The following is a 26,630-nucleotide window of genomic DNA, read 5'->3' on the forward strand; positions in this document are numbered from 1 at the left end:
AATCAAGCATGCAATTGAGCCCTTGAGAGAAAGCACTGAAGAATTTAAAGCCACTGTTTGATCAGAAATCAAGCAGTTGCAAGATGGTACATGATGAATTTTGAGGTGCAGGTTATTTTTGCAAATTGAATCATTACATCTGAATTAAGTTTCTCCTCATTTCTAACCTTTGCTGTCCTGCTGATAACCTCTTTCCCATAACAGCTAGGTAACAGCATGCTCTATTAGCGACTTCCCAACCCAGATGTGTGAAAAAGAAAACTATAGGTAAAATATTATAATTAGAGAATGAATTAATTCTCCAATAAACCCTCACGTTTTTGAATAGTTTCTATTTTAGGATGAAATGTGAAGTCAAGTGAGACTTCGGTCATAAGAGCCCATTAAAAATAAATAAATTAAAACAAAGTAAATGAATGGAGCTGCATTTCCATTCTGCAGTAAAAAAAAGGTGTTACTGTTTCCTCTGGAAAAAAAGTGATAATTTGTAGGGATATTAACCTCTTCCAGGAACGTCAATATTTTTACAGCATTCACTGTTTAAGACTTGCTTATGCATGATGTATAGCATGGGCAGTTAATTTTCCTATAAATCATAATTCATAGGACAAACAATGTAAGGGATATCAACGGAAAGAGATCAACAAGGTTATTTCCTTTTTCTGGTTTTCTGCAGAATTAAATAAGTGAAACTTATAATTCAGCAAATTAGTTAACTGGAACTATTTTGTCATTGCAGAATTATATGCTAAAGCTTACCTATTTGTGATGTGTGCAGATTCTATACTTGAATGAAGTAAGGGTGCTTAACTTTATTTCTCCTTTCATCTTAAGTGTGGCGGATGTAAATACTAGCAGTTTTAAAGAGGCAGCTGACTCCTTTACAGCAGATAGTGACTACAGAATTTAACAGTTGATATAGATTCCCCCTCCCCATCAATTTCAGGACTAAATTCCAGTTTAATAAACTAGTTAATAAACTATTTTGATGAAAAGCATATTCGGTGCTTAACCAGCATTCCCTTGCTCTTGTGATTAATGCAACTATAGAACTGTTTCCTTTACACTTTCCCAAGTTTCACATAGACATGTTTTGAAGACAAATTAACTAAAGGTTACTGCTGCATGAGAACTGCAGCTGTTCAGCAGATGCTGAGTGTCCCAACTTCTCTTTGGCTGTTTTTATTTCTCATTCTGAAATACAACCTATCAGACTATTTCATAGCTTTCTTTTATACAGCTGAATTTTGAGGTCTTCTGAGTCAATATGCCTGTAACACACTTTTTCTTGGTTGGAAGCAGGGAAAGTATTTCAACAGCTTTTCTGTTACATCAACTGAAAATAAGACGTTAGAATAATCTGTAATAGCAGATTAGGTTTCCTTCCTATCTGACTACATACACAGTGACCAATGTAGCCAACTCCCCTTTAGAAGGGCTTTGGAAAATGCTGTTGCCCCCCTTTTAGAGATAAGAAAGTGGAAGCAGAAGAGTCAAGAGTTTAATCAAGCTCTCACACCAGTCGGTGACCTATGTTAGGCAGGGTTAGAACTAGACAGTGTTTACATGAGACTATTGCGACAGAGTTGGTACCAATTGCATAAGCAGAAGCTAACCCATGCAAGCAGTGAGTTTCCAAAATAATGTATTTCAGTTTAGTTGAAATTGATTTAAGTAGATTTAAATTAAAGCAAAACAATCCTAGTGTCAACAAAACAGTTTACTGAGATTCATTAACTAGATGGGGATGGGTTGGACCATACCTTTGAAGTGTTGCAATTCCCCCCCTCCCCCGTTTAAACAAGGCCTCAAGCACCAGAAGCAGCAACCCAGCAATCAAATTAACCAGCAGATTTTCACTCACTCATAAAAGAGTATAAATTGGAATATTTAGACAGAAACTCCTTGATACAACACACAAGTAGTAAAAGAGGAAGCTGAGTTTCCTTTTAAACTTCCCCCCTACCCTCATGCTTTCAGTGTATAAGAATAGTTCATTAGGACAAGTCAAAACACAGATAATCCAAGCTTGAAAACTTTGCTTACAGAGTCCTAGAGGCTTTTCAACTCAGTGAATGAACTGCAGCGGTAAGTAACATTGCATTAAGCAGCATATGATGCTCTCTTCCATTTATAACCATGCATAAAAATAAGCTTCAGAATAAGAAATATACAAAAAGTTACTTTGCTAGAACAGCCTAAGAACTATTTGGGTTTGCTTCTTAGTAGTTATGACTAAAATGTTATAGGCTTTTGGGTTCATCAGCATTTTTGTATTTCACCCCCAAATTTCAGTACAAAATTTTATTGCTTCTCTGAAAACAAACTAGAAGCTGCTGACAAAGTGGGCTGGTAGCACAGGTGAAAAAAAAAAGAGGAAAAAAGGGGGGGGGGGGGAAGCCAGCAGGTGCTGCTAAAACAGCAGCACCAAATTAATGAAACAAAACTGAAAGTGATCAGACTCGGGTGGAGCAGTAGACTTTTGAACTACAGAACAAGACAGAGTCACATTGTTGGCTATGAACTTTGGGGTAGAACCCTTACTAACTCACTTTGTTAAGCCAAACAAACAGAAAGTTTGTGGGTCACCCGAAAACTTTACATAACTTCAATCTAGTCTCTGTCCCTGTATTAGTACATCAGACAGCAGGAGGAGAAGGCAAGGCAAGGCAGGCTTCCAATGTCAACATGGACAGGATGCTTTGTATGAACGGCAAGGTGATTAGTTTATGTTAAGAGGGGCACCAAGGGGAAAAAAATCTGACACAGAAACACTATTTGCTTCAAGATTTTTGTCACTATGAATTTAGCTTTATCCAGGGCTTAACCTGAAACAAATTATTTTGCATTACTATAAATACCTGCAACACTAGATTAGCTCAAGACTGATTTCTGAGGATTGGGGAAGGAGAGAAGGCTGCTCTGGACAAATATTTTCAAATAAATAACAGAATAATTTGCCTAGTTTACCGTGTTTCTTCTACAGGGTGAGTGAATTAAACTGGCAATAGCATCGGTTTGCTGGCAAGAACTGCCTATGCATTAGATTATTTATTAAACACGGTTGTGTCAGCATACACACAACTCCCATTTTTACAGGGATTGTATAACATTAAAAACTAAATGCACACAACATGCTACACTGGAATATGATCTGCTATTTTATAATGTTCTGTTGCATATTACAAAGTACACAGAAGAGGCTTTCTTCCCAACAGAGTTTCTAATCAATAAATTTGACAAAAAGCAGAGCAGATACTGCTTCAATAATTTTTTTCAGTCATGTATCACATTTAGTTCCTGGGCAAAACCTGATGGCAAACAAGTTATTGCATATGTCCTGTAGACAGTGTTTTGGATAACTGAAAAAGCAAGTTTAGTGAACTGAAAATCCTGTCAACTTTCAGATTACCAAACTGTGCACACTTTCAGATTCATAAAATTTCCCATACATTTGCAGGCCACTCCTAAACATTTAACACAAGTCACGGCAAAGAGTAATTTACAACACTGACATGTGGCAGGTAATTAACAGACTGCTCTGTCACTTCTTAACCATCCAGCCCCTGAGGATGTATGAAAGTCAAACCATTCTGTTATCTTCTTGCTATTGTATTAAAGGGAAGAGGGATCAGATGGCAGGAACACTATAGTTGCTGTCTTCTGTTTGTTACACTCCTTCCTGCAACTGACATTTCTAACCATTCAGCAGGCATCTATTACCTTCTTAGAAGCTGAGACAGGGGAAACACTTGCACATTGCTAAGTACTGAACCTGCAAGATTAAAAACTGCTTAGCATATAAGAAAGTCATCAAAACCACAGAAAAGCAGCAGTTACCTCAAAGAAGTGAGATGCTTTTCTTAAGATGCACAAAACTCATCTGAAAGCACCTAGTCAATGCCTAGTGTGAAACTACTTTATTGAAGTGTTTCTCTACTAGGAAACAACATGCAGTCAGCTGTGGGGACATTTGTTCAAATAACCTACTGTCCTAATTGTAGCAGAGATGAGCAAGCATTCTTATAACACATGAAAATAAAGCCAAGGCATGCTCAGAGTGTGAACTATATTTTACTGCTTTTAAACATAAAGACATCTATACTCATTTCATTAATCAAGTTGACAGCTTTAGGACCCTGCAGAGACTATGTAGGCACTACATAAAAAGCAGTTATCCTACAGTCACAATCCAGCTATGATACTACCTTGAAAATCTAGTATTACTATAACAAATCACGTAGCCTCAGTAAAGGTAGCAGAAAACCCAGTAACTAAAACAGAAGCAACTTCAAAGTTTTTCATTCTTCCTCTCCCTTCTCTTGCCTTCTTCTCTAAACCCCCCCAAAAATTTAACTCTGAAAAATCCAAGTATTATTTTAAGAGGGCAAATTATTAGTAACACAGGTAAAAATCTTTCAGAGTGCACTGACACCTATAAGAAAGAGAAATTTTTCTAAGCAGGAATTCCAGGGCCCTTCAAAAAACCTCATGCCAACAAGGCAAGAATTGATTACAGAACTGCCCTGTCATTCTGCAATCAGGTACACACCACAGCCTGAAGGTGGAAATTTTAACTCAACTGGCAAGTTATCATAGTTCAACTATTTAGCTTGATTCCAATATATCTGAATTACAGTTTGTGAAGCTGGTTAGCAGCACCTGTAACAGCTGAGCACACAGTAGTTTGAGGGTTCCAGTCAGACTGATGCAAGAAAAACCAAGGGAGAAGTCAGTATCACCAGTGAGCTTGATTAGATCCCTTCTTTTTTTTTTATACAGCTGCTTGGCTCCAAACACCTCTCCTGCTTCTTTGATGCCTGGAAGAGGCTCATCAGCCTCATTTTCCTCATAGGCCAGATCAAAATACTTACAGCTGCTGTTTCTCTAATGACAGATCTCACATGACTCTTAAGCAACTTTCCTCCAAAGCTTTTCTGCTCCTTTCAGTGGGCTGGGAGTAAAAAAGAGCAGCAATATGAGCACTTGCAAAAGATTACACAAATGCAGGTAACATTTGGAGGTAACATACAGAAGTCATCACTGATGAATTTGGTATTTTAGCCAAGCCACCAAGAATACTATACTGATCTATGTTTTCTATCTCAGGACCTTCACAATCATTTACAGAATTGTCTTCAAGTTCCATTAGTCACAACCCATTCACTGTTGTTATCTGACAATCTCATTAGTTAAAGCAAAAATATTGTTAAATAACTGTCATCTTTGTTATTTAGAAGGATCAGAGTTCAGAAACCTGTGATAGGTCCAACTGGGACTATTTCTGCACCTGTTGCAACCTCAGAGACACGGGTCTGGGTTTTGTTTCTCAGCAGCTGGAACCTACTTAAACAATATTAGTAAGATGCCAGCACAGAACAAGGTCAGTTTAGTATTTGCCAGTTTGCTCAATCATGATCTATGTCTACCTTTCACTAAGGCAGAAATATAGTTCTACAGATGGGCTGATCTATAGGTATTGATCCCAAAACAGGGGTCTTGTGACAGGTCTGTCACAAGAAAAACTACAGATAGACCTATTGTAAGAAAAGTAACCTGATTTCAGATTCAAAGGCTATCATATACAACCTATTATGAGTTTCTAATTCCCCTCTCATCATTCATGTTTCTTTCTCTTAAAGCAGTGTACAAGGCATGAGTGTAAAACATTTCAGCAGCTGATCCACTGAAGTTCACACAACACAGTGGAAAAAAAAATATTATAACTTCCTTACTGATTTGACTGTAAATAGAGCTGCTAGGGCAAGGCATGCCTCAGAGGCATCTCTCGTGCCTACAATTAAAATATTGGTAAGTACATAACTAGCACAGTAATATCTAAGAACGCTAACATAAAGACATAATAAAATAACATGGATGGACACAAAAAAATGACAGTCTTAAGTTCCCTGCTAAAGAACTTGGTGTTTTAAAGAAAAGATCTAGTAACTAGAACCAGCAGTGCTGTTGAGGAGCCTGAACCAGAATGAGGACAAAAAATAAAGGAACATGAAGTTATGCCTTCAAGCCTAAGCCATCCCTTCATTAAATACAGCTAGTAAAGCTGCAGTGTCTATTACATACCACAATTTAAGGGCTCAATCTGCAACTAAGCATACTTCTCTTGAGAATGTCTGTAGCAACGTGGAAAGCTTCAGATGGGGTTTTAATTTAGATGAAGAGTGCAACTCTTCCAGTTGTTCCATTACCATGTTTTGTTTCACACTACAGAGAGGCTTAGAGCTTATGAGCTGAACTGATTTTGGACTAAACAAAACTTTAGAAGAAATTTAATTACTTGCTCATAGGCATTCAATACACAGGATCATAAAGAGTCAAATAAAATCCCTGCAAATATAGGCACTGTGATCAGCAGCCCTACAGCAGCAAAGCACAAAATATTCTCACATTCTCCCCTGCTAATCAGACTATAGTATGCCACTTACAATCCAGCCTGTTTCTGCTTCTATGTTACTATGTTGACATCTAAGTGGAGTACTGGACTGAAATGTGATTGCTCTGAAGGTCAATGGCATTCAGAGAAAAGTGAAACAATAAATTGTGTTTAATTAGTATTAATAGCAAAACAACTATTTGTTTTTTTAAGAAGGAAATCTGCACAAAGTCATCGTTGCACTGTACCTTCACTAGCAATAGAAGATATCTTGCAATAACCATAAACACATTGTGAACCAAAGCAGGAGTTCCAAGACCTGGCAGGACAACAAGCTGCTGATAACCTGTACATCTTCTTGCATGCCATCACCTCTAAAGCAGAGCTTGCCAGAAAACACACCTAGTAGCAGAAGGTAACATGTCAGGTAATACAAATGTTCTGTCCTAAAGTAACACGACAACATATTACAAGCATTCAAGTATTAAGTACATTGCAGGAAAAAAGAAAAGCCCATGGGGTTTCTTTTGCAGGAAAACTTCTGATCAACTACTATTGCTCCATCAGCAGGGAGAATTGCATTGTATGCATTATCAGCTTTGTTTAACTATGTTCCAAGAAAGTTTAAACAATTTAATGGTTAAACAGGAAGAAAAAAGAAAACCCAACAAACCCACAAAAAAAAAAAACCCACACAGAAAAGAATGCTTGCTTACATTTGGGTTTGTATGTAAAAGCACACAGGCAAAAGCTGTGGTATAACATAGTACTGCCTGTCCTCAGTTTTCTTCTCCTAATGCTGCAGTGGCAATATCCTAAGACAGTCCGAGATGCCACAGAGAACTGTGGACAGTTTTCCTCCTTTTTTCATCTCAGTTCATCCCTTCTGAATTTTGTAGGTGCATAAAGATATATGTTTGACAAATCTAGTGATACCTATTTCTCAGGCGCAAGCCTTAATTTGCACCTCAAAGATTTATACAAGACATATTAGATGTAGTTGTTAACAACTTTCCAGTCAAACATTTTCCATTGGCATCCACTTGTCCATGTCTGATAGCTGCTCAGCTTTACTGCATTAAGCCCATACAAAAGTCTTAGTCTTGAAAGATGCAGCTCATCTGGCATTCCAACAAAGGAATACCCTAGACAGAAAGGATCAGAAAGTTTAAGACCAAACAAAGCCTAGTACTTTAGAATCTCCTAAAGAACATATCGAAAGGGAAAGATTATGAAAAAATTGTTCATATTAACTTCACACTGGAAAAAAAAATAATCATGCTACAAAACATAAGCAAAAGCCATAATTTTTCATTAGATGTTGAACTAACAAAAATAAAAGAAAATCTAGCTCAGGTTTTTAAGAAAACTATAGTTTGCAGACTCTCCTAAGAATATTGCACATAGATTCAAACCTTGAAGTAGCAACTTGTAAGTAAACCATTGTGGGAAAAAGTGCTCAAAATCAGAGAATAATTTTAAAGTTTCATAATATAACTGACAAATTCCAAGAACAAACATGTCTAGAAGCAAACTTCGGCATCCTCAGATCCAAACCTAAATCCTGTAAATGCACCTGTTGATATTTGTGCAAAGATGTCCTGACATAAAAAAAAACAAAGGGGAAAAATTACTATTAAGCCACTTGACTGTTACTTCCTTTAGCATAAACATCCTGTGTGCCATGTATATCCCAGAAGCTTTCCTTAACAGTCTTCTAAATGCTTGTTCACAGCACTGGGCTTTAAGTCTAAACATTTAGGTTTCTAAAGTTTTCTCTGAAGCCTGTTTAGAGTCTTGTATGCTCTTCAAATAAAGACCTCACTTTTTTGTTCTCATACCCAGTATGTTTGTCTGTGTCTCCTAAATGGAGCCAACAACTTCTCTTTTCATTTTATTGCTCTGTTTTAAAGTAGCCATTTTCACTCATCTTCAGATTCTTCATTTTCTTTTCATCACTCTTGATGCTTATCAATAGGAAGTGTTTGACTTTTTGATTACTCTGGTGGACCAGTAAAAGGGATTTCCAAGTAAATAAGCCCAGTGTTGGCTAACCTTTGCTCATGTGAACAGTAACATGAAGGTCAAGGGGGCTCCTCCCTGTGTGAATAGCTCCTTTATCATTAAGCTGATGTTTCACAATCAGGATGGAGTAATAAAGAGTAAAAGTAAGGAACTGGAGAAGAATTAAATGACTGAACTGCCTTAACATTTGCTTTACTCTCCAAACCTCATTTATACAACAGGGCAGGCAAAGGTGTCATCACTGTGGATCTTCGCTTTCTCCCCCTCTTCCTAAAAAGTCCTAGGGCTTTGTCCCACAGCAGCTAGAGGCAAGGATAAGCCATAGATTTTTATAAAGACAGAGATATTACGCTACTTTTAAAGTTCCACAATGCCAATATACATGGCAGTTACATTACTATCAAAAATGCTTATTTTTGTAGATATTCCAGTGTCATAAGATACTTTGTTCCAAGGTAACTGTACTTAGTGAGGAGAGATTACATAGTTCCTTGTGCCAACACATGGCTGTGGCTGAGTGCCTTTGGAGGCCTGCATAAATGGTTATGTGAAGCAAGCATCTCAGCCACATTTTCATTTAAGAAATCAGCTTTATCTGGAAGAGCATGGGCAGGCAGCAGCTATCCTATACACCATCCAGAGTAAGTCATCTTTAAAATCAGGGTCTACGTAGCATTACTGCAAGAAGAGTTTAAGTGCTTTGTCTACTACTTATAATAACAACTAATACGGTATTTAAAATAATCAAAAGCAAATGGATTCTTCACATAAGAGACTTTCTAAAAACTGTTTTTAACATGTTTATTTTTAGGCATTTCTCAGGACTGGGGAAAAGGGCTCTCTTTTTAGCATATCCTACCATGCTCAGCATGCGAGTTTTTTGAAAGCATACTAAACACATTTTGATGAACATTTATTGGAGTGTGTTTCTACTGTAAAGTGTTATGAAATCTTTATTACAGAATACAAACTCTAGACAGTATTTGACCTAATACAACCCAGTTCATAAATTACTTGAACTGCCAGTACAAAGATACTAGTTTTGCACGTTAGCTGAGAATCTGTGCCGATAACCTACTTATCTTTTTAAGTGGTTAAGATGACATTACAGATCTTTATAGCCATTCCATACAGAGCTCCCATTGCACTTACAGCTAACATTAGGCTCAGATGAATACACAAGCTAACCTGGATGGGGAGCAATGACAAAAGAAAAAGAGAGCAGTCACTGAATAACTCAGTCCTTATCTTTCAGGCTGCTTCTGGAAACAGAATTGTTGCTAACACAACATTTCTTAGCATCCTTGCATTCTACCAACAACCATTTTAAGTTCTATAGTTGATGAGATTTGTAGATCTTTGTCCAGTGTGTTTTAAATGGGGATATTAAAGAGAGTATCAATAAAGTAACAGCAAAGGTCAATGTGGCTCTGAAAAGGCACATGTCAGCGGGGATCGCAAGCAGACTGAGAGAAAAAGCTGTAAAACAAAGACTAAATGTAATTTTAAAATAAATTTAATGAGACAAGAGCAGAGAAATTAGTCAAACAATTAAAAATCTTAATTAAGTTCAAGTAGTCCATGGAAGAGACTAAAGAAAGAGGTTCACAGGAGCAAAACAGAGGTGGGGATGGAATACACATTTTCAAATCTACAACATTCTAGATTTTTTGGGAGGTTTAATATGAGGCCAGGATCATTGGGACTTGCCAAAAGAGAGCATATGTTAGCAATGTGCTAAAGATTCAGTAGAATCCGACAGAAGCAGCATAGACAGTGGTTGACGATGGACACCTACAAAGACTTTTTCTGATATACTTTATAGTTCTCTCAGGATGAAATCCTGATGTCCTTACATGATTTCCCCCATCCCAGCTAGCTTCAGCTAGGCTAGGTTTCACTTTGCCATCCTCCTCTATAAGAAATGCTACTTGACTTTCTTTCAATCACTTCTCATATAGAAGTTGAATAAGAACAGGAACAAAACTACAAGTCTGGAAGAAAAGAGAAAGTGAAGTTTTCAGAAAAATCTTTCTGCCACTTCAGGATTAATTGTGATAAGGATCACAGGGAAACAAAACAACTAATGATCCTCTCATATCAGTATGAATTTCATCCTAATTTCAGCCAGAATCTAGATTTACATTTTGTCTGCAGCAAGTTAAACATGCCAGGCTTAACATACATCCCAGTCCAAATAAGGGTTTTTTCTTAAGGATATGAGAACAGGTTTCGGATATAACCTAGAATAAGATTTCAGCAAGATTCCAGGAAAATCATGCTCAAAAAACCCAGCATGTTTCATTTTCCAACATCCCTTTATAGTCTCAAGCTTCTATCTAGCCGTTCTACTCCATACCACGAAAACACATTTAATAAGGTACTAAGATAGTGACAGGAAGAACAATGCCACCAGAAAGCTCTGCTATCTGGAGCAGACAGAAAGCAGTCACCAAATGAAGAAAGAGAATTTAAACCATAAACTTTTAGGATCAAGAACTCTTTTAAGCTTTTACAGTATTGATTACACCAATACAACTAATGAGCCATTTCCTCAGTCTTCTGTATTTTAGCATTTTAGTAGACTTAGTGACTTTAAATATAAAAAAATTTAAAAGAAATACAAAACACAATGACCAGAAGATCTAGTCAATATAAACATCTCTGGAGTAAAGTCCCAAATGACTCATTCTCAGCACTGGAGCCCCACATATCTGGGCAAACTGTTTTTTTATGGCTCACCATCTCTTGTCACCACATTTTGATTGACGCCACATCCATAAAGAGGCACTAACCAAGTTTATACTGCTCTATGATTTAATACATGCTATTGACTAACGATTAGTTTTGAAGAAGTATTCTGCCAGATGAGCAAGATAGGACGATTATCAACTCCTTATGGCTTGGAAGGAAATAATTCTCCTGAAATCAGAATAAGCGCACGTGAATTGTGAGCATCCCTCCACGCAAGCCGATAACCCCGACTGACCTCGGGACCCGCACCCAACCCCCAGGCACGTTTTCAGCATTTCATATGAAAATAACGTAAAAAAAGAGAAAGGGAAGGACATCAGACCAAACAGAACAGGATCAAGACGCCAGGCTTCACCTCATAACACAAGACCCATTGAGGCAGAAGAAACCACCCCATGTGCTAAAACAAGAGCTGCATTCACGGCTACCGGAGGCGTTACGGGAGCACACTGCGGGCGTGAACCCGCTCCTCCAGCCCCAGGACCAGCCAGCAAAAACTGAAATCAACCCAGAGCGCCTTCACCACTTCTCGGGGGAAGAGGAGGAAACGTGGCCCCATTTAATCACTCTATCATTAAGTAGTTAGGAATAATTAAGAGGCTTCCCCACGCTCCCGCTAGAGGGGCAGCTTTTAGGCACCGAGCTTTGTGGGGACGCAGCTACGGTGGGGTGCTCCCGGGAAGTCGTCCGGCTCTGCAGCCCGCAGCTCCCCTCCCTCCCGTCCGCCGCCCCAAGGCGCAGTATTTTCCACTCCGAGGCGCCCGGCAGCACCTGCTGCTGCCGCCCCGCACACCCCGGGCCCGGCCCCGGCGGCTCCCGCTGTACCTGTAGGATCTTGTCCAGTCCCTCTTGGCCCAGGCAAGGGAACTGCTTGAGCAGCTCCGTCTTCTGCCGCTTGTAGTCGTCGGTAGCCGAGCGCCAGTGCGGCTCCTCCAGCACCTCGAAGATCGCCGCCCCAATGGACAGGTAGAAGATGATGGCCGAGGTCAGTAAGGGGCCCCTGTCCACCATGGTGCCGGCGGGAGGACGGGCTGGGGCGGCTGCCCCGCGCTGCCGCCGTAGGTGCCCGAAGCCGCCCTGTCCTTTCCCTGACAGCTCTGGCTTCCCTTGTCGTCCGCCGTGCTGCCTCTCCCAGCCTCTGCCGCGTTCCCTTAGTCTTTCACACTCCCCTCCCACTCTCTCTCCTCCTCCCTTCGTTCTTTCCTCCCTCCTCCTCTCCCCCTGGTCTTCTCCCCTCCCTTCCCAGCACCAGTTTGAATTTGGTGCTCTCCCGCTTCCTCCCCCTACCCGCCCGCGCATGCGAGGCTGCCGCCGGGGGAAAGGCCGGCGGGGCGCCCCGGCACCCGCCAAAGGTTGGCCCCGCCCCACGGCTGCGGTGCGCGGCTGTTGGGGTCGGCCACCACCATCGCTCTCCCGCGGGGGTCCGCCTGAAGGGAGGGGAGCGGGGTCGCGACCTCAGCTCCTCCCGCGGGGAGAGTGTGTGGCGGCCGCTGAGGTGAGCCCGACCCCAGCGCTTCCCCCTGAGCGGGTGGTCCCTGCGCACGGAGCTGTGCTTGGCGCTCCGTGTTTTGCCTTAAGGGAGAAGGGTTGATGTCCCTCCGCTCCCTCGTGCTGCCAGGTTCTGTGGAATTTCTCGTTTTTCGACGCTGGGACGCTATGAAAGGAGAGCGATGGCAAAGCCGAGGGGGAAGGCAAGAAAGAGCTATGAGGAGAAAAAGGGGGCTGTTGGCTGGTTTCTCTAGTCCCTGAGATTTCCACAAGTGCGTGTTATAGATCCTTCGCAGCAGGGTCTGAGTCTCCCTTTTCTTCATGCGTTTTGTGCATTCAATAAATGCTACTATGCATGCCTGTGTGCGTGTTTGGAGCAAGGGAGAAACACTGGCTAGTTATTTTCCACAGGATGCTCAAAACCCCATCTGGGCTGAAGCTGCATTGAAGCTCACTCCGTTCATGAAGCCTTTCCTAGGAGCTGCTGCTTACACCCGTGCACAAGTGCACGCTTCTTCATGTTCACACTTGGAGGCAGAAGGAAGGCAACATGGCTGGAATAGATGGGGCTAGAAATAGGGTTAAATGAGTCAGGGGAAGAGCAAGTCAGTGAGAGAATACAGTGCTGTGTTTTGCACCCTGGCAAAGTGCTTTATGGTTCATCATACAGACACTGGTTTTGTGGGGATAGCTTTTTTCTGCCTTCTCCAGACAGATACATACAACCCTCAACAGGAAGAAGACACTAAAAAATAGAGTTGTCCAAAATCAACTGCATAATTACTAAGGATTTGAGGATGTATAGGTATGTCAACTGGAGTCAGCACACCAAGAGGCTAAGAGGAGCCAGATGAAATTTCTCACGCAGTCATAATTGAAACAGGAGAAAGGAGACTAGAGCAGAATAGGAAAGAGGAAGAAAGTAAGTAGAAAATACACAGCAGAGTATGAGAAAACAGAAAGGAAAGCATGCGGAAGGAAAAGGAATGTGCCTTGGTTAGGAGGTATCCAGAGACACCTATCTGTAAAACTTTGAATCATGTACAGTAGATACTCTTGTGTGAGACTATCCACAGAAAATTGCATGACCCATAAGCAGTCCTTCCAACTAAAGTGTCCAGTGCTCAGTGAAAATACATCTGCAGGAGGTTCCCAGCAGCCTATAAGCAGGACTGGAGAAACCACAAAATCCACAAGCATGTTACATGATCAGCATCACTGTCTTTGCATGGGATTCCCCAGTTGTGTAAAGGAAACATTAAGAAAACGATTGCCAAACTGTAATAGTAGCAAAAAACTGACCAAACAAAAAAGGTCATATATATGTGCTAGAGGAGAGATCAAATAGCATCATAAGAAACACTTTTAAAATAACAAATGTCTTAGAGAAACTACAAAAACATTTTTACTAAGGTAAAAATAGGGAATGTTTTACGAATCTGTAAGGCAGAACTCCTAATTAAAATGGAAAGAAGAATTTCATTGTGCATAATTATCACGCTAAAATTATTCCCAGGTGTTATCACTTGGCCCACGACCTCTGCAAAACTTGAAAAGCCATTGGCCACATTGCCCCGCTTGCTGATTTAAAGTTAAAGTTTAGAAACTGTAAGGTATGTAAATACTTACAGCAAGTGACTGAAATTATTGAGGAAGAACCATTCCTATAGGCAAACTATGGTATAATTTTCCTTTGGTGCTCTTGCATCTTCTTCTAAGTCACCTGCAAATGGTTAGATAATTCCAACAGCAGCAGCAGTAGCCTGACACATTATAGCAATATTACACTTGTGTGTTCCTGACCCTGTAACACATCTGTGCTTCGTAACTGGAAGGTATTTGATTAAATTTTGAAACCAGACCCTTCTCCATCTGCCTCCGAGTCTCTAAAGACCAATTTATACCACTGAAACACTATCTTAAAGGCACAAGGAATGACACGAATGACCCTGAACCTACTGCAATTATAAGGCACAGATGAGAGCAAAACCAGTTCCAGGCATTTTATAAAAAGTTTGTTTGCAATTTCAACATTTCTACTTTCCAGTCTAAACTCCCAATCATGATTGTAATAATTAGTGCTCTCAGTAACTGAGTCAGTCAATGTTTAAAAACAAACCTGTAAATCACATACCATTTTTCCTTGTGTTGAAATGCTATTGCTGTTCTTAGACTGACTCCTTGAGATACTCTTAGTTTCAAAGAGGTGAGCCTGGTAAGGAGGACCATCCAGAGGAATAGTCTATCCCCTTAGGAACTGTAGCCAACAGCTCCCACAAGTAGAGGCGATCCTCTGAATATCAACAAACTTCTCGCATTTAAATACTTCTCTTTGAGTCCTTTGTCTTTTGCAGAACAAATTGCAAGGCATAATTTCATGCTGCTGTCCAAGTGAGTGTGGCAAAAAGGAATATTTTTTGTAGCTGGCCTCTTTTTGCACCTCCTGATCTAAAATGTCTCTCCTGACCTCATAAAAGATCCTATATCCTTTTATTCATGGCCCTTTTCTACTCTCTGTTTCCCTTGGATTAAACAGTACCCCTATTGTTAACCCACAGCACCTGCCACATAGGCCCCACAGCTTTTCATGCTGGCTAAGTTAATGAAAAGGCTGGGGTTATTCACTCAAAGGCTTGCAAATCTCATTAAAAAAATCAGGCGGGAAACAGCAGATAGCACTGTGGTGAGCAATACCATAAGTATCAATCATTTCTATTATTTGCATAGGTCATTATTTCAGGCTGTCCAGCCCAAAAGGAAATGTCTTTCATCCAAGCTGTATGTCTAAGACACATTTGCTGTACAGATGTTTCCTAGAACAGCCTGAAATGAATGGATAAATGTCAGAAGATGTTTTAGATAGAGCAAATAAAAGACATTTTTTGGGCAAAGGAAACCTGTCATGTAGTGGCAAAGATTGTGTGTTGTACTGAGTATGAAACATGACCTTCTCTTCAAGCTTCTGCCATTTTTCACTTGGAAGTCTGTTTTTGCCTGGTTGATGGCTGTCTTCTCAATAATGCCTGTCAACTCTGCATCTTTCACTTTTCTCTATCCATTGAAAGCTAGACACCTCCAACATTACTTTCAAGTGATATGCATCTAGCCATGTATGGTTTTAAGCAAGTTGAGGGGTGTACTATTGTGACAAGCAGTTTGCCTTCTCTGGTACAGTCCAGTACATGGAAAAAATAAGACCAGTCTGCAGGTGATGTAGAATTTAATATGAGACATTTGTAGGTAGTTCAGAAATTCTCTGTGGGATTGTTCACAATTCTTGACCTAAGTATTTACAGTTAGCATGTTTTGTGCCCTGGATGTACAGTAACACATACTACATAATAATAAAGAAACCAACCTGCATACCACTGCACCAGTCTTCTTCACCCGTGGACAGATAATGAGTGAACAAACACCACATGACAGACATTAGTCATGCTGCTTAATGAATAACTGGTGATGAGTACAATACCTGTGTGGAATGGCTGTAATGTGTTCAAGGAAAAATATGCATTTGGATCATTTGTTTTTCACTGAGATACCTGCAGTATTCAAGAGAAATATCTTCATCAAGAAGCCCAGGTATTTCAACATTTTTTTCTGTATTTCTGTGACTGCCTTCCTCAGCCATCCACAGCAGTCACTGGATAGTGATGAAACTCAGTTTCCTTCAAAATATTCTACAGAAAAAAGACTCTGGCCTTCTCTTTCTGCTTCACCACAGCCTCAGTCTTGTAGACAAATACAGATAATACCAAATGCTTATGACAGTCCTTCACACTGACAATGTCAGTGATCTATACAGTTCAGCATACAGCTAGACAAAAACACACAGCTAGTACAATGTTGGTCCTGGGTTTTACCATCATGATACCTGAAGCACATTACTGTTCTAGACAGTATGCTCAAGGCTAGCTGAGCACCATGGTAACAGAATCAGTGAATTATGCAACAAGCTGTTATTTGGTTATGTAAAACATCACTGTTGAGTCTTTTGTGTCATTAAGATGGATAAATGTCTGCACATTGCTTTGAGACTTGTTTCCCAAGACAGTTTAACTTTTAACAGTCTTGTGTCATGACAGGCAAAAGTCTTCTCCAGTGTTACTGCTTCTGCCTGAATGTGACAGGAGCATATTCCAGGGAGAATTCGAGGAGCTGTTTGTCTCCCCTGTCTCCCAGTTGGGTTGTGCAGCTCTATGCCAAGTTGTCCACAGAGAACCTTGTGTGTGACCAGGCAGTTCCCACATCCACATCAAGCTCCCTTCCATATGTGGCATGTAGTGTTCACATTTTGGAAGTCAACATCCCTGAAGAAATGTTCCCACCTACTTCTTCCCTTTATAGAAACAAAGTCACCACATTAATTTTGGCAGAGGAAAGCAGAGGGAGGGTTAATGGCTTTTTTTTTTTTCTCGAGTGAATAGAGTCTTGTGGATAACAAATTAAGACAGCTATGCACCCTAAAACCATTGAGAAGGAATCATATTCTCCTGTTCCAAATCCTGCAGCAACAGCTTGTGAGGTTATGGGGGTAAAAATATTGGGTAACCAGCAAGAGAGTTGCCTACATACAATTGAAGGGTTGTGAATTTTAAAGTTTTTTTTCTATGGACACTGGTTGCTTTTGTGCTCAGGTCATGTCCCATGCTGTCTCCATGCATGTGCTTTTTCCTTCCATGAATAAAAAAGTTTTGTAAGAAGACAAGTGTTCCTGGCATAGTCTACCTCCACAGCCCCTTCACCTGTCATATGGTCTTTTGCGATGCCTATTCCATCATGTGTGGTATTGGGAAAGAAAATGGCAAAGTCTGAGCCATAAAACCCACAGCTGTCTGCAAGTGAAATGCTTACATGCTGCTAGCGGTTTTTAACTTACAGTGTGTACCTTCCTAGACCGTTAGTAGGAGGAATATTAAGAGGGTTTGGAAGGAACCTGTATTTCAGTGTTTGTTGTCTTCCAGTGGTGCCTCCTAAATGCCAAACCCAGTGCAGAAGTAGCAAGCAAATCCAGATCACTAGCAGATATGATTCTAGGGAGGCAACTTGGCACAAAAATCACTAAGTTAGAACATCAGGAAAAAATCCACCTGGTTTAGTGCTTCTAGACAGCTAGACAGTCATCACTGTTAATAAGCGTAAAAGCTGCCTGCGTGTTATAACTTACACTGGTCCTGGTCTCTTGGTGAGCACCATGCTCTTGGCTCTCAATGGCTTTTCCAGGCTGTATGTCGAGGGTCATGGTCAATTGCAAGATAACGCATGCCTAAGGTGGTAAAGCAAATCAGATGCTGGAGGTTTTCCTCATATTGTGTAGCACCTCAGTAGTACTCTATTCTTCATTCTGTTCAACTGCCTGTTGGCCTCAGAAATGGAACAAAGTCTAGTCAAACTGAGAAAGTGAGTGAATGGGAGCAGGTTCAAATGGCCCATGTTGCAGTTCTCCTTCAGGAGCTTATGGAAGAGTCTTTGTAACTCAGGTGAGACTCACAATGCTGCCAGCAATGCAGTGTGGGATAGGCCTTGTAGGAATCAGAGTTGAGGGTATGGCAGATAGCGTACAAATAGACAACCTCTAACCTGGGGATCTGGTACCTCTGCAAAAATCTATGGAGAAGTTGGAGGGGAGAAGGAGAGAAGGACTGGGAAGGCAGCACTGACCCCATGAAGATGAAGTGATATGGTGCGCTTGAAGGACATCCAAACAAAGGTGAACATCCCTAGCTGCTTCTTCCACTGAAGAGGACCATTGCAGCCAACCAGAAGTCCCCAGTGAGTATTGCATTGCCAACATGAGTTATAGAAACTAATAGTTAGTAGGCTGTAAGGGGTTTCACAGCTCATTTCCTTTGAATATTAGTTATTTCTTTTGCCAAAGAGAGAAGAAGAAAAAGGGAGGAGAAGGAAATAAAAACTACATGTAGTAGTTAATTTACTTTGAAAGATTGAGCTAGTAAAGAGATGGGAGAACTCTGCAGATGGCATTGCTTCAGTCAGGAGAGAAAATTCACTGCTTTTCTTGCATGTATTTAAGATTTATTTGGAACAAAGAAGCATATGCAAATAATGCAACCAATCTGCAAACTCTTACTCAGGTCAGTGGGCTTTGCTCAAGAACTCTCACTGAATGGGATACTGGTAATAACACAATTTCTGGGGAGCCTGGCTCTTATGTCTGCCTCATCTGTTACCCTTGGTTCGCTCCCTACTCTCACCCCCTATCTTTTGCAATTCAGTTACAATAAGAGTTAATAAAAGGTGTGTCTGTGATCCTATAAAGCAATTTACATCATCGTCTTTTGTGATGAAATATTCTCAGGAAAAGGAGGAGCAGCAACATTTTGCCCAGCTTAAGGTTGCCCTGGCACTATACCAAGAAGCCTGAAGCCCTTAATTTTCATAAGAGAAATCTGATTACTGCCGCCCATATTACAGTGCAGAAATATGTCTAGCAGAAAACACACTCCCCATCCTTCTTCCCTCTCTTTCCCCACTTCCAAGGTAAGTCTTGCATTACTGACATTGTGTCAGAAGCACATGGCCAGGCTTGGGCTACCTTGCTGAATTTATTGTACTACATCTGCAACAGACTGCATGGCATCTACCTCTACCCTACAAAAACATTATTTTCCTTAACTGGGTTGAAGAAACTGTATTGCTTCCACTTAACAGAACTGGCCACACCATGCCAGTTGATGTTAACTGTGTTGTATGTTATTTCAATGTGTGTCTATTATAAACAGATGACAATGCAACTTTCATTTTGAGTAAAGAAACTGATAATTGACACAGAACTGTTAAAACGTGACAAATAAGCAATGTCTAAGCCAGTTGAATGAAAGAAATTGCAGCAGTGTCTTTGCTGTACTCCTGGTGCAAATACAGCAGCCTTGCTTAATAAACAAGGCCTCATTTAGTTCTGGACTTGTCTCAACATTAGCCTTTTACAAGCACTTGGGACAAGATCATTAAACCTGCACGTATGAGCTGAAGACCTGCCTCAAAATTCTTTCTAATGCCAGGAAAGGCCCTCATTACACTATTATACATTAACCAGCAAATAATCATTCTCAGCAGTGGAAAGTGAGTTACTTTTGCAACTTTCTGTCAGAGTGTTCAAGTGCTTTGTATGAAATCTAGAGAGATTAAATTCCTTTGCACTTCTTTATAGTTGGACTGCTTGTAGGGCATGCTGCAACACTGGCATCTGAATATGCTTGGAGAGCAATATGGAAAGATTACAACTGGAATATTTATTATGATAATGTGTGGAAATCTGGCACTTGTTAACAGAGCAGTGTGGGAAGGACATTACTGGGGCTCATAGGTAAAGCAGAGAAGGGAATTTGATATCTAATGTCACTAGTATCATTCACTGGCAAGACACAGCGGAGAGGCTGCTAAAGCAGTAAATTGGTCACTATAAGAAGGGGTGGCACTGGAGCCTGTAGGAAGGGTTGTGCAGGCTGGCTGCCATTGCAGGCCTTCACTAAATGTGTTGTAGGCAACAGGGCCACATGATGAACAGATACTACAGCTATCATCTTTATTTTCCAGGGAAAAAAAAGTTAGCTTTAATATCTGGAGTTACTGAACTAAAATGTCTTCATTTAATCTTGATGCAAACTCATATGTGTTTATGAAGAGACATCCCAAATCTTAAGATCCAATTTGAATCTTTTCTTTCCTTCTGGTCTCCCCTTTGTGGAGATTGCCTCTATGTCCGCTATTCTCTGTATCACAAATCTAACATTGTTACATTGATCGTGGTTAAGATGTAAAGCCTGGTTTCAGTCCTGTGTGGATAGCAGGATTTAATACCTTCAAATGCTGGCAAAGAGAGAAATAGAGTGAGAATAAGAATTCCTTGAATAGTATAAAAGGTGCAATTTGGCACTGCTAAGGAGACAAGTCTTTTCCATGTGTGACTGTTGCAGTTTCACACAGGATTTTCACATCAAGTACTCCACATCAAGGCTAGGATGCAGTAATAAGGAAGAGCTCTCACTAGCAGCTCGACGGTTTGCCAGTGCATGCAGCAGCAGTACGAATCTTTCAGTCACTGCAGTGAATTATGTTTTCAGTTGTAGATTGCAAAGTGAATAGCAAATAACTTCAGACTGTAACACTGTCTAATCTGTTCCCCCTTATGTACTCCCTTCCCAAAGAATACACTGTACCATGCAGTAAGGAGGGCGTTCAAATAACAATGGAAAGAATGACTCTGAGATTCTCTTGAACTAACTTCAAAGCTGCATATCCAGTTCTCTGCCTTTTTTGGTCAGTCTCTTTACACCATTTTTGTCTGATTTTAAACAGACCGGGTAGGAGAAGAGATTCCAGCACACCTGATCCAGCTTTTAAACTCAGCTCCTCAAAAAAGCAGACATTACACAGTCATAGGGGGAAAAGTCAGTAGAACTTTCCCTGCTCCCAGCACATTTATATTTCTTAAAAGTATCCAAATGATATGTTGGTAAAGTAGGTAAAAATGAGAGTGGGAGGTTGCATGTGATCTGGAATGCAGAACACAAAAAGTTGTATCTTTCTGTAACACTATTTTCTCACACATGAGAGGCCACTTCCAGGCAATATATCAGAACTCACAAATTGTCTTTCAGACACATGTGGAAAACCACCAAAACCAACACAGGCCACCTGTGGCATGCAAAGCCCCCAGCTGAAACAGTCACATTCACAATGCTGAGCTATAAAGTCCTCAGTATTAAAAAGTCCCCCAGACTAGAAAGATTTATTGCCTTTATTTTCTGGTGGGGTGGAGGACACAACAGGCACACACCTTATTCCCATTTTGCTCTGACAGTTTCACATATTCTGTTTCTTCTCACAGTATCTTCCTTATGGCCAACCCTGCAGCTAGCTCATCTTCTAGCTGGACTGTCTGCCTCTGTTGCAATAGCAATGCTTGCCAGACCAACAGGGAAGACAGCAAAATCAGATACATGCGATAAGAATGGCAATACCAGTATATGCTTTATTCCTGTATTGACTTTCTCACAGAAGGATTATGCAAAGCACAATACTGAATTTCAGCCCTGTGTGCAGGGTCAGGATATGGCAACCAAGCTCTTCCTAATCCTCAAGTTGGCTGTAAAAAGGAGATAACTCTTGTGTTACACTTCTGCACATGGGAGAATTTTGATTAGAGAGAACTAAAGATGATTTGAGAGTGGGGATCTTTATTTTTAATTTTCAGTCTGGAAAATACCACCAAAGCCCTTGTGCATACTGAACTATGAAAACAGAGAATGAAGATTGCGACTACTATTGGCAGGGGAAAGCTTCTATATCACCACTCTCTCCTGTTTGAGAGGTCTGCCTCTGTACCTTGATCATGCTTGGACAGTGCAATTTCTATTCAGAAATGTTCCCACTTGAGTGTCTGATATATGGAGTGCACAGAGCATTGGTCTGCCTTTCCAACCTGCTGTTACAGAGCTCAGCTGAGTACAGTGACTGTGATGGCATGCATGGGTCAAGGCTCCCAAGCACACTTGCCAAAGCAAATAAGTTTCTTCAAAAACAGTGTCTTGGAGTAGGACAAGCAAAAACCAACCATTATCTCACTGAAAAACAAATGGTCCATTAATTCTTTCAATTTTTTCCTCTCCTGTTAGTCCAGACAGCAACCTGTCTTTTCCATCAAAAGAAGTCCTGTTTATGCAGTGGATGGATACAAGACTTCCATACTTCTAAAATCCTCCAGGTCTTAAAGACAGACAAGTTTTGTTCTAATTGTCATCGCAGATATATTTCTTCCTAAGGAGTCTGGCTCAAAGTGAGTCTGGCTCAACCCTTTTCAGACCTCTGAACTGTCAAAAGTCTGGAACAGTAAAGCTCCCAGATAGCTGCATCACATGAGAGGGGAGGAGGTTGAAGAGAATCATCACTTGAGAATGCATGCCCACCTCTCAATTCCTATACATGATCTGACACTGGGCATGTCAGATCATGCATGGAAGAGATGCACAGGGCATGCCACTGCTGGCAGATGAGTGCTGCTTAACAATGTTGCTTTGAATGTTGACCCCTGTGGGGTCTTCACCTGCTCCAGATCTGGGTTTGAGTGCTTCCTCTCTGCAGCCGCAGTGCTGGCAACAGCTCTTACATTGAGAGTTGCTATGAGGAAGGATGGGTGCAGCAGAAGACCAGCAACAGAGTGAATCTCACTCAAAATGCTTCAGGCTCAGCAGGGCTCCTTTTGGCATTTACCAAAGGATCATGTCACTGCCTTCACAACCACAGAAATAATGACCAGCATTGACTTTTCCTTTTAAAAATGGAGAAATTTCATCTATTTCTTAGCTGTTATTTGGCTTGCCAAATGGCTGTAACCTTTCAGCCATCAGTTTCTTTGTACCAGATCAGCCCAAGGCCATTCTAATCTCCTAAAAATGCTGTGTCTTGTATCTTATTGCTGAAAGATTAGTTTGTTCATGCTATGCTAGAGAGGCTCTTTTCATGAGAATCTGTTACCATACATGTTACTAAGCTCCTTGTAGATTCCTCACAAAACAAATGTTGTTCCCTTTTCCCTAGAAAAACATTGAAATTGTCAGGAGATTAGCATGCATTAAAAAAAAAATAGACAATACATAGCAAGGAGGTCAAAGAATACACAAGTTCTCTGGGTTCCTGTATTTTACAGCCAAAGTGCTTAAAAGCACTTCTATTTCAACACAGAAACTGTAGCTCCCTGTGCTCTCAGAAGGGGGTAAGCAAATGCATAAGTGAGGAAGAGGAGAGAAAATCTTTTGGTGCCACCTGAAGGAAAAAGAGGCAGTGAGATTAACACTGCCCCTTCAACCAGCAAGAAAAAGAGGAACCATGAGCCCTGAAAATGCCCCAGGTGGTAGTAACTTTTATCACAGAAAATTAAAGGAACCCATGAAGTCAGGAAGAAAAGGACTTGAGAAAGGGTTGAGTTTCTTTGCTCTGCGCTTCACTTTGAGCTTGCTGAAGTTCAGATGCATTCAGAAGTGAAGTTTTGGAGTAGACCCATTGCTGTTGCCAACTCATTTAATCTCTGCTGTCATGGACATCATGGACTATCATAGAATAGTGTGCTTAAGATACCACTCAAGGTAAAAATGTAGAAAAATGGGTTGTGAGTGCAGTGTCTATAATACTTTCCTTGTTTAAAATGCTTTAAATAATATTCTTAAGAAAGCTGGGGACAAGTACATGTGAAAATATACTGTTTAAAACAGTGAACTTTAGCCACATAGGTCTGCACATTTGTACAGATAACCACATCATAAACTCAAGCACTCTTAGTTCAAAACAGACTGGATTCATTAGGAAGTCTTTATCTGTGGACAGAATATATTTCAGCAAGTTGGAAGTAGTACAAAATGATTGTGGGCTGAAAAGGCTTTTACCCTGCTCTGAGTTGCAAACAGAGCAGGATTTGTCAAAAAAATAAACCAAAAATAACCTCTTTGAATTAGTGTAATGATAGAAATGCAGTGGTTTTATACCTTTTATCTAATGGCCCTAAATTAACTCATATGCATTATTTAGCACTGACTACGGGTTCCAGCTGTGTGAACCTGTTTTCACAGGCAGCTCTGATATGGTCATGTGAATTACCCTAGGTCATAAAACTAAAGAAAAGGAAAACCAACACTAAGAAAAAGCAGGCAGGAAAAGGGAAGCAAGAAAAGTACTGCAAGAACAGGACCAGGGAATCAATCAGGACTGGAACATGATGAGAGTTTCACTTCCTATTCCTGCTGGATAATAAACATTCTCTATCACCTTCCTTCTCACTGGTTTATCTGACCAACATGATGTCAGGTTACACATTGTCATGGCTGTATATAATGTTATTTTTGAGATCTTTTATTTGCCATCATTCTGAACACTTACGAGTTTCACTTGGAGAAGCATACTAATGTTTCCCCTCGAGAAGCCCAGATTGTATTATGCTCTAGGAATAGTTTCCGAACTCAGTTGCTCCTTAGATATTAGAACAGGCTATATCTGTCAGTCCATCCATGTAACTGTTCCAAGCACTGGATGTTTTGCAATACTTTACATTCATAAAATTAAAATGACACAACTGAAATATGCTTTGAAAGGTAGTTTGTAAGCCTCTGGGTTGTTACTCAAGAGAGGTTACTTCAATTTCTGGCTTGTCACAAGAACCAGCCATATACGAAATGTATAGGTCTTTTCGTAGAATCACAGAATCATATGAGAGAAAAAATAGCATCAGGAACTTTGTAACTAAGAAGATGTTGAGAAATGTGCACCCATTACAGGCTCTGACTAGCAAAACAGGGAAAGTATAGCAGCCCACTGGTTACTGCGAGAAAGATGCTCTTAGAGTTTCTCCACCCAGAAAAGGCTGGGTCCAAATGTTTGTTGTCAGTTGCTAGAGAGCCGGTAACTTGACATAACCAGGTACTCATGTCAGGGCTAATACTGAGCTAAGATCTTGCCAGCATTTATAGTTAACCTGTTTGCACTACAGATCGACAGCATGAAGCAAATTTAAGTCAATGTCTACCTCTACTGTTAAAAATAAGGGGAAGGGGAGAGGAAAGTTGGTGGCTCCAAGAGGGCTTGATAGCCAAAGACCGGTGTCCTTGGCTATCTGATAAATAACAGACAGTCCAAATTTTTGTAAGAGCTCCAAGGTTTCCTTTGGGATTCCTTTAGATAAGAATTTGAAGGACGTTGGTCACTTCTGAAGGTACATTCCCCTCTCAAGGTCCAGCATATGAGGAGAAACCACACTTTAAAAAACCAACAAAACAAATCACTATTTGTCCCTTATTTGCATAGAGATGGATGTTCTACACTCTTTTAGAAGGAGCATGCAGTCAGTGGATGTGTAAAGCAAGAGGAACAACTAGACATGATAATGGTAAACAGAAACATAAAAAGCAATGGAATTGAAAAATAAATAAACCCTGCCATATGTAGCCTCTTGAGTCAGGGTCATGCCCTAAATACACAATACTGTCTGAAAGTAGTGCATATAGTAATTAAGCATCTAAACACAGTTGTAAAATTTTTCTCAGACCCAGCAGAATATCCTTTTACTTGTATAATATGTTTGTTTAATAAGGAAGAGATGCCAATCCAGAACCTGCAGTCAGAGGTGCTTGTCTTAGAGAATGCTCCTGGAACCATCTCGGCTTAGGTTCAAAGGCTGCTCGAATGTTTAGGCTCAGACTAATCAGGTTAAGTATGTTCTTGACATATAATTTTCTCCTTCATAGGTCTCCCCTGAGGGATATTAGTCATAAACTCAGCAGAACGCCTACATTAGATCCACACAATTTGAGGTAGATGTTAAAATAATCCACCACCTGAGCACACAAGTCTGGTAACTGTTCAATCAGCTATGCAATTTGCATGTGTAAATGAATTTTGTATTCACAGATGGATTCACAATATGTGTTATGGATAGGGAAGAGGGGAATCTGAAAACCATTCTAGATCAATCATTTTCCACAATGGTATTTCATCACATCAAATTATAATTCCGTGTGGTTTCATCAATATATATGAAAAGATGCGCAGAACATGTCTGGCTGTGTTCACTATACTTCTGGAGCTGTAACAATGCTTATGCAATTACGAATGGGTCGCTGGAGCTCTGCAGCAGATCATCCTTGCTTGTTGCAAAGTGGGTGGAGCAGCAAGACTAGCAATTTTTTTCAAACTGTAGTGGCCAATAAGAATAGCTGATTTAATCCTCTGGGTGTTTGGATTTCAGTTTGCACATCACTGCAACTCTTACTCTGTTTTTTTGGAATGCATATCTTCAGGTTATGCAATGCACTATTCAAATTCTGTATTGTGAGTGCTCAGAAAGGAAGTGTGCCACCAGTCGCACTGGTCACTTATTTAACAAGTTGTTAGCAAAGGGTTGCGTGAGTGCTGGGTTTCCAACACTGATCTTTTTTAATAGTTTTTTTTTTCTTTAGAAAAC

General features: G+C 40.5%; 1 protein-coding gene across 1 annotated transcript in view; it reads right to left on the reverse strand.

Annotated features, from left to right (window-relative positions):
• The window catches only part of KCNK5 (potassium two pore domain channel subfamily K member 5), a 35,505-nt gene extending 23,171 nt beyond the window's left edge, over positions 1-12,334 (reverse strand). The window contains exon 1 of the mRNA XM_005145324.3: positions 11,999-12,334. Coding sequence (XP_005145381.2) covers positions 11,999-12,184 — 186 coding nt within the window. The 5' untranslated portion in view covers positions 12,185-12,334. The remainder of the gene's footprint in view (positions 1-11,998) is intronic.
• Between the last annotated feature and the right edge of the window lie 14,296 nt (positions 12,335-26,630).

This window comes from Melopsittacus undulatus, chromosome 3 (genome assembly GCF_012275295.1).
Source record: "Melopsittacus undulatus isolate bMelUnd1 chromosome 3, bMelUnd1.mat.Z, whole genome shotgun sequence".
Lineage (NCBI taxonomy): Eukaryota > Metazoa > Chordata > Aves > Psittaciformes > Psittaculidae > Melopsittacus > Melopsittacus undulatus.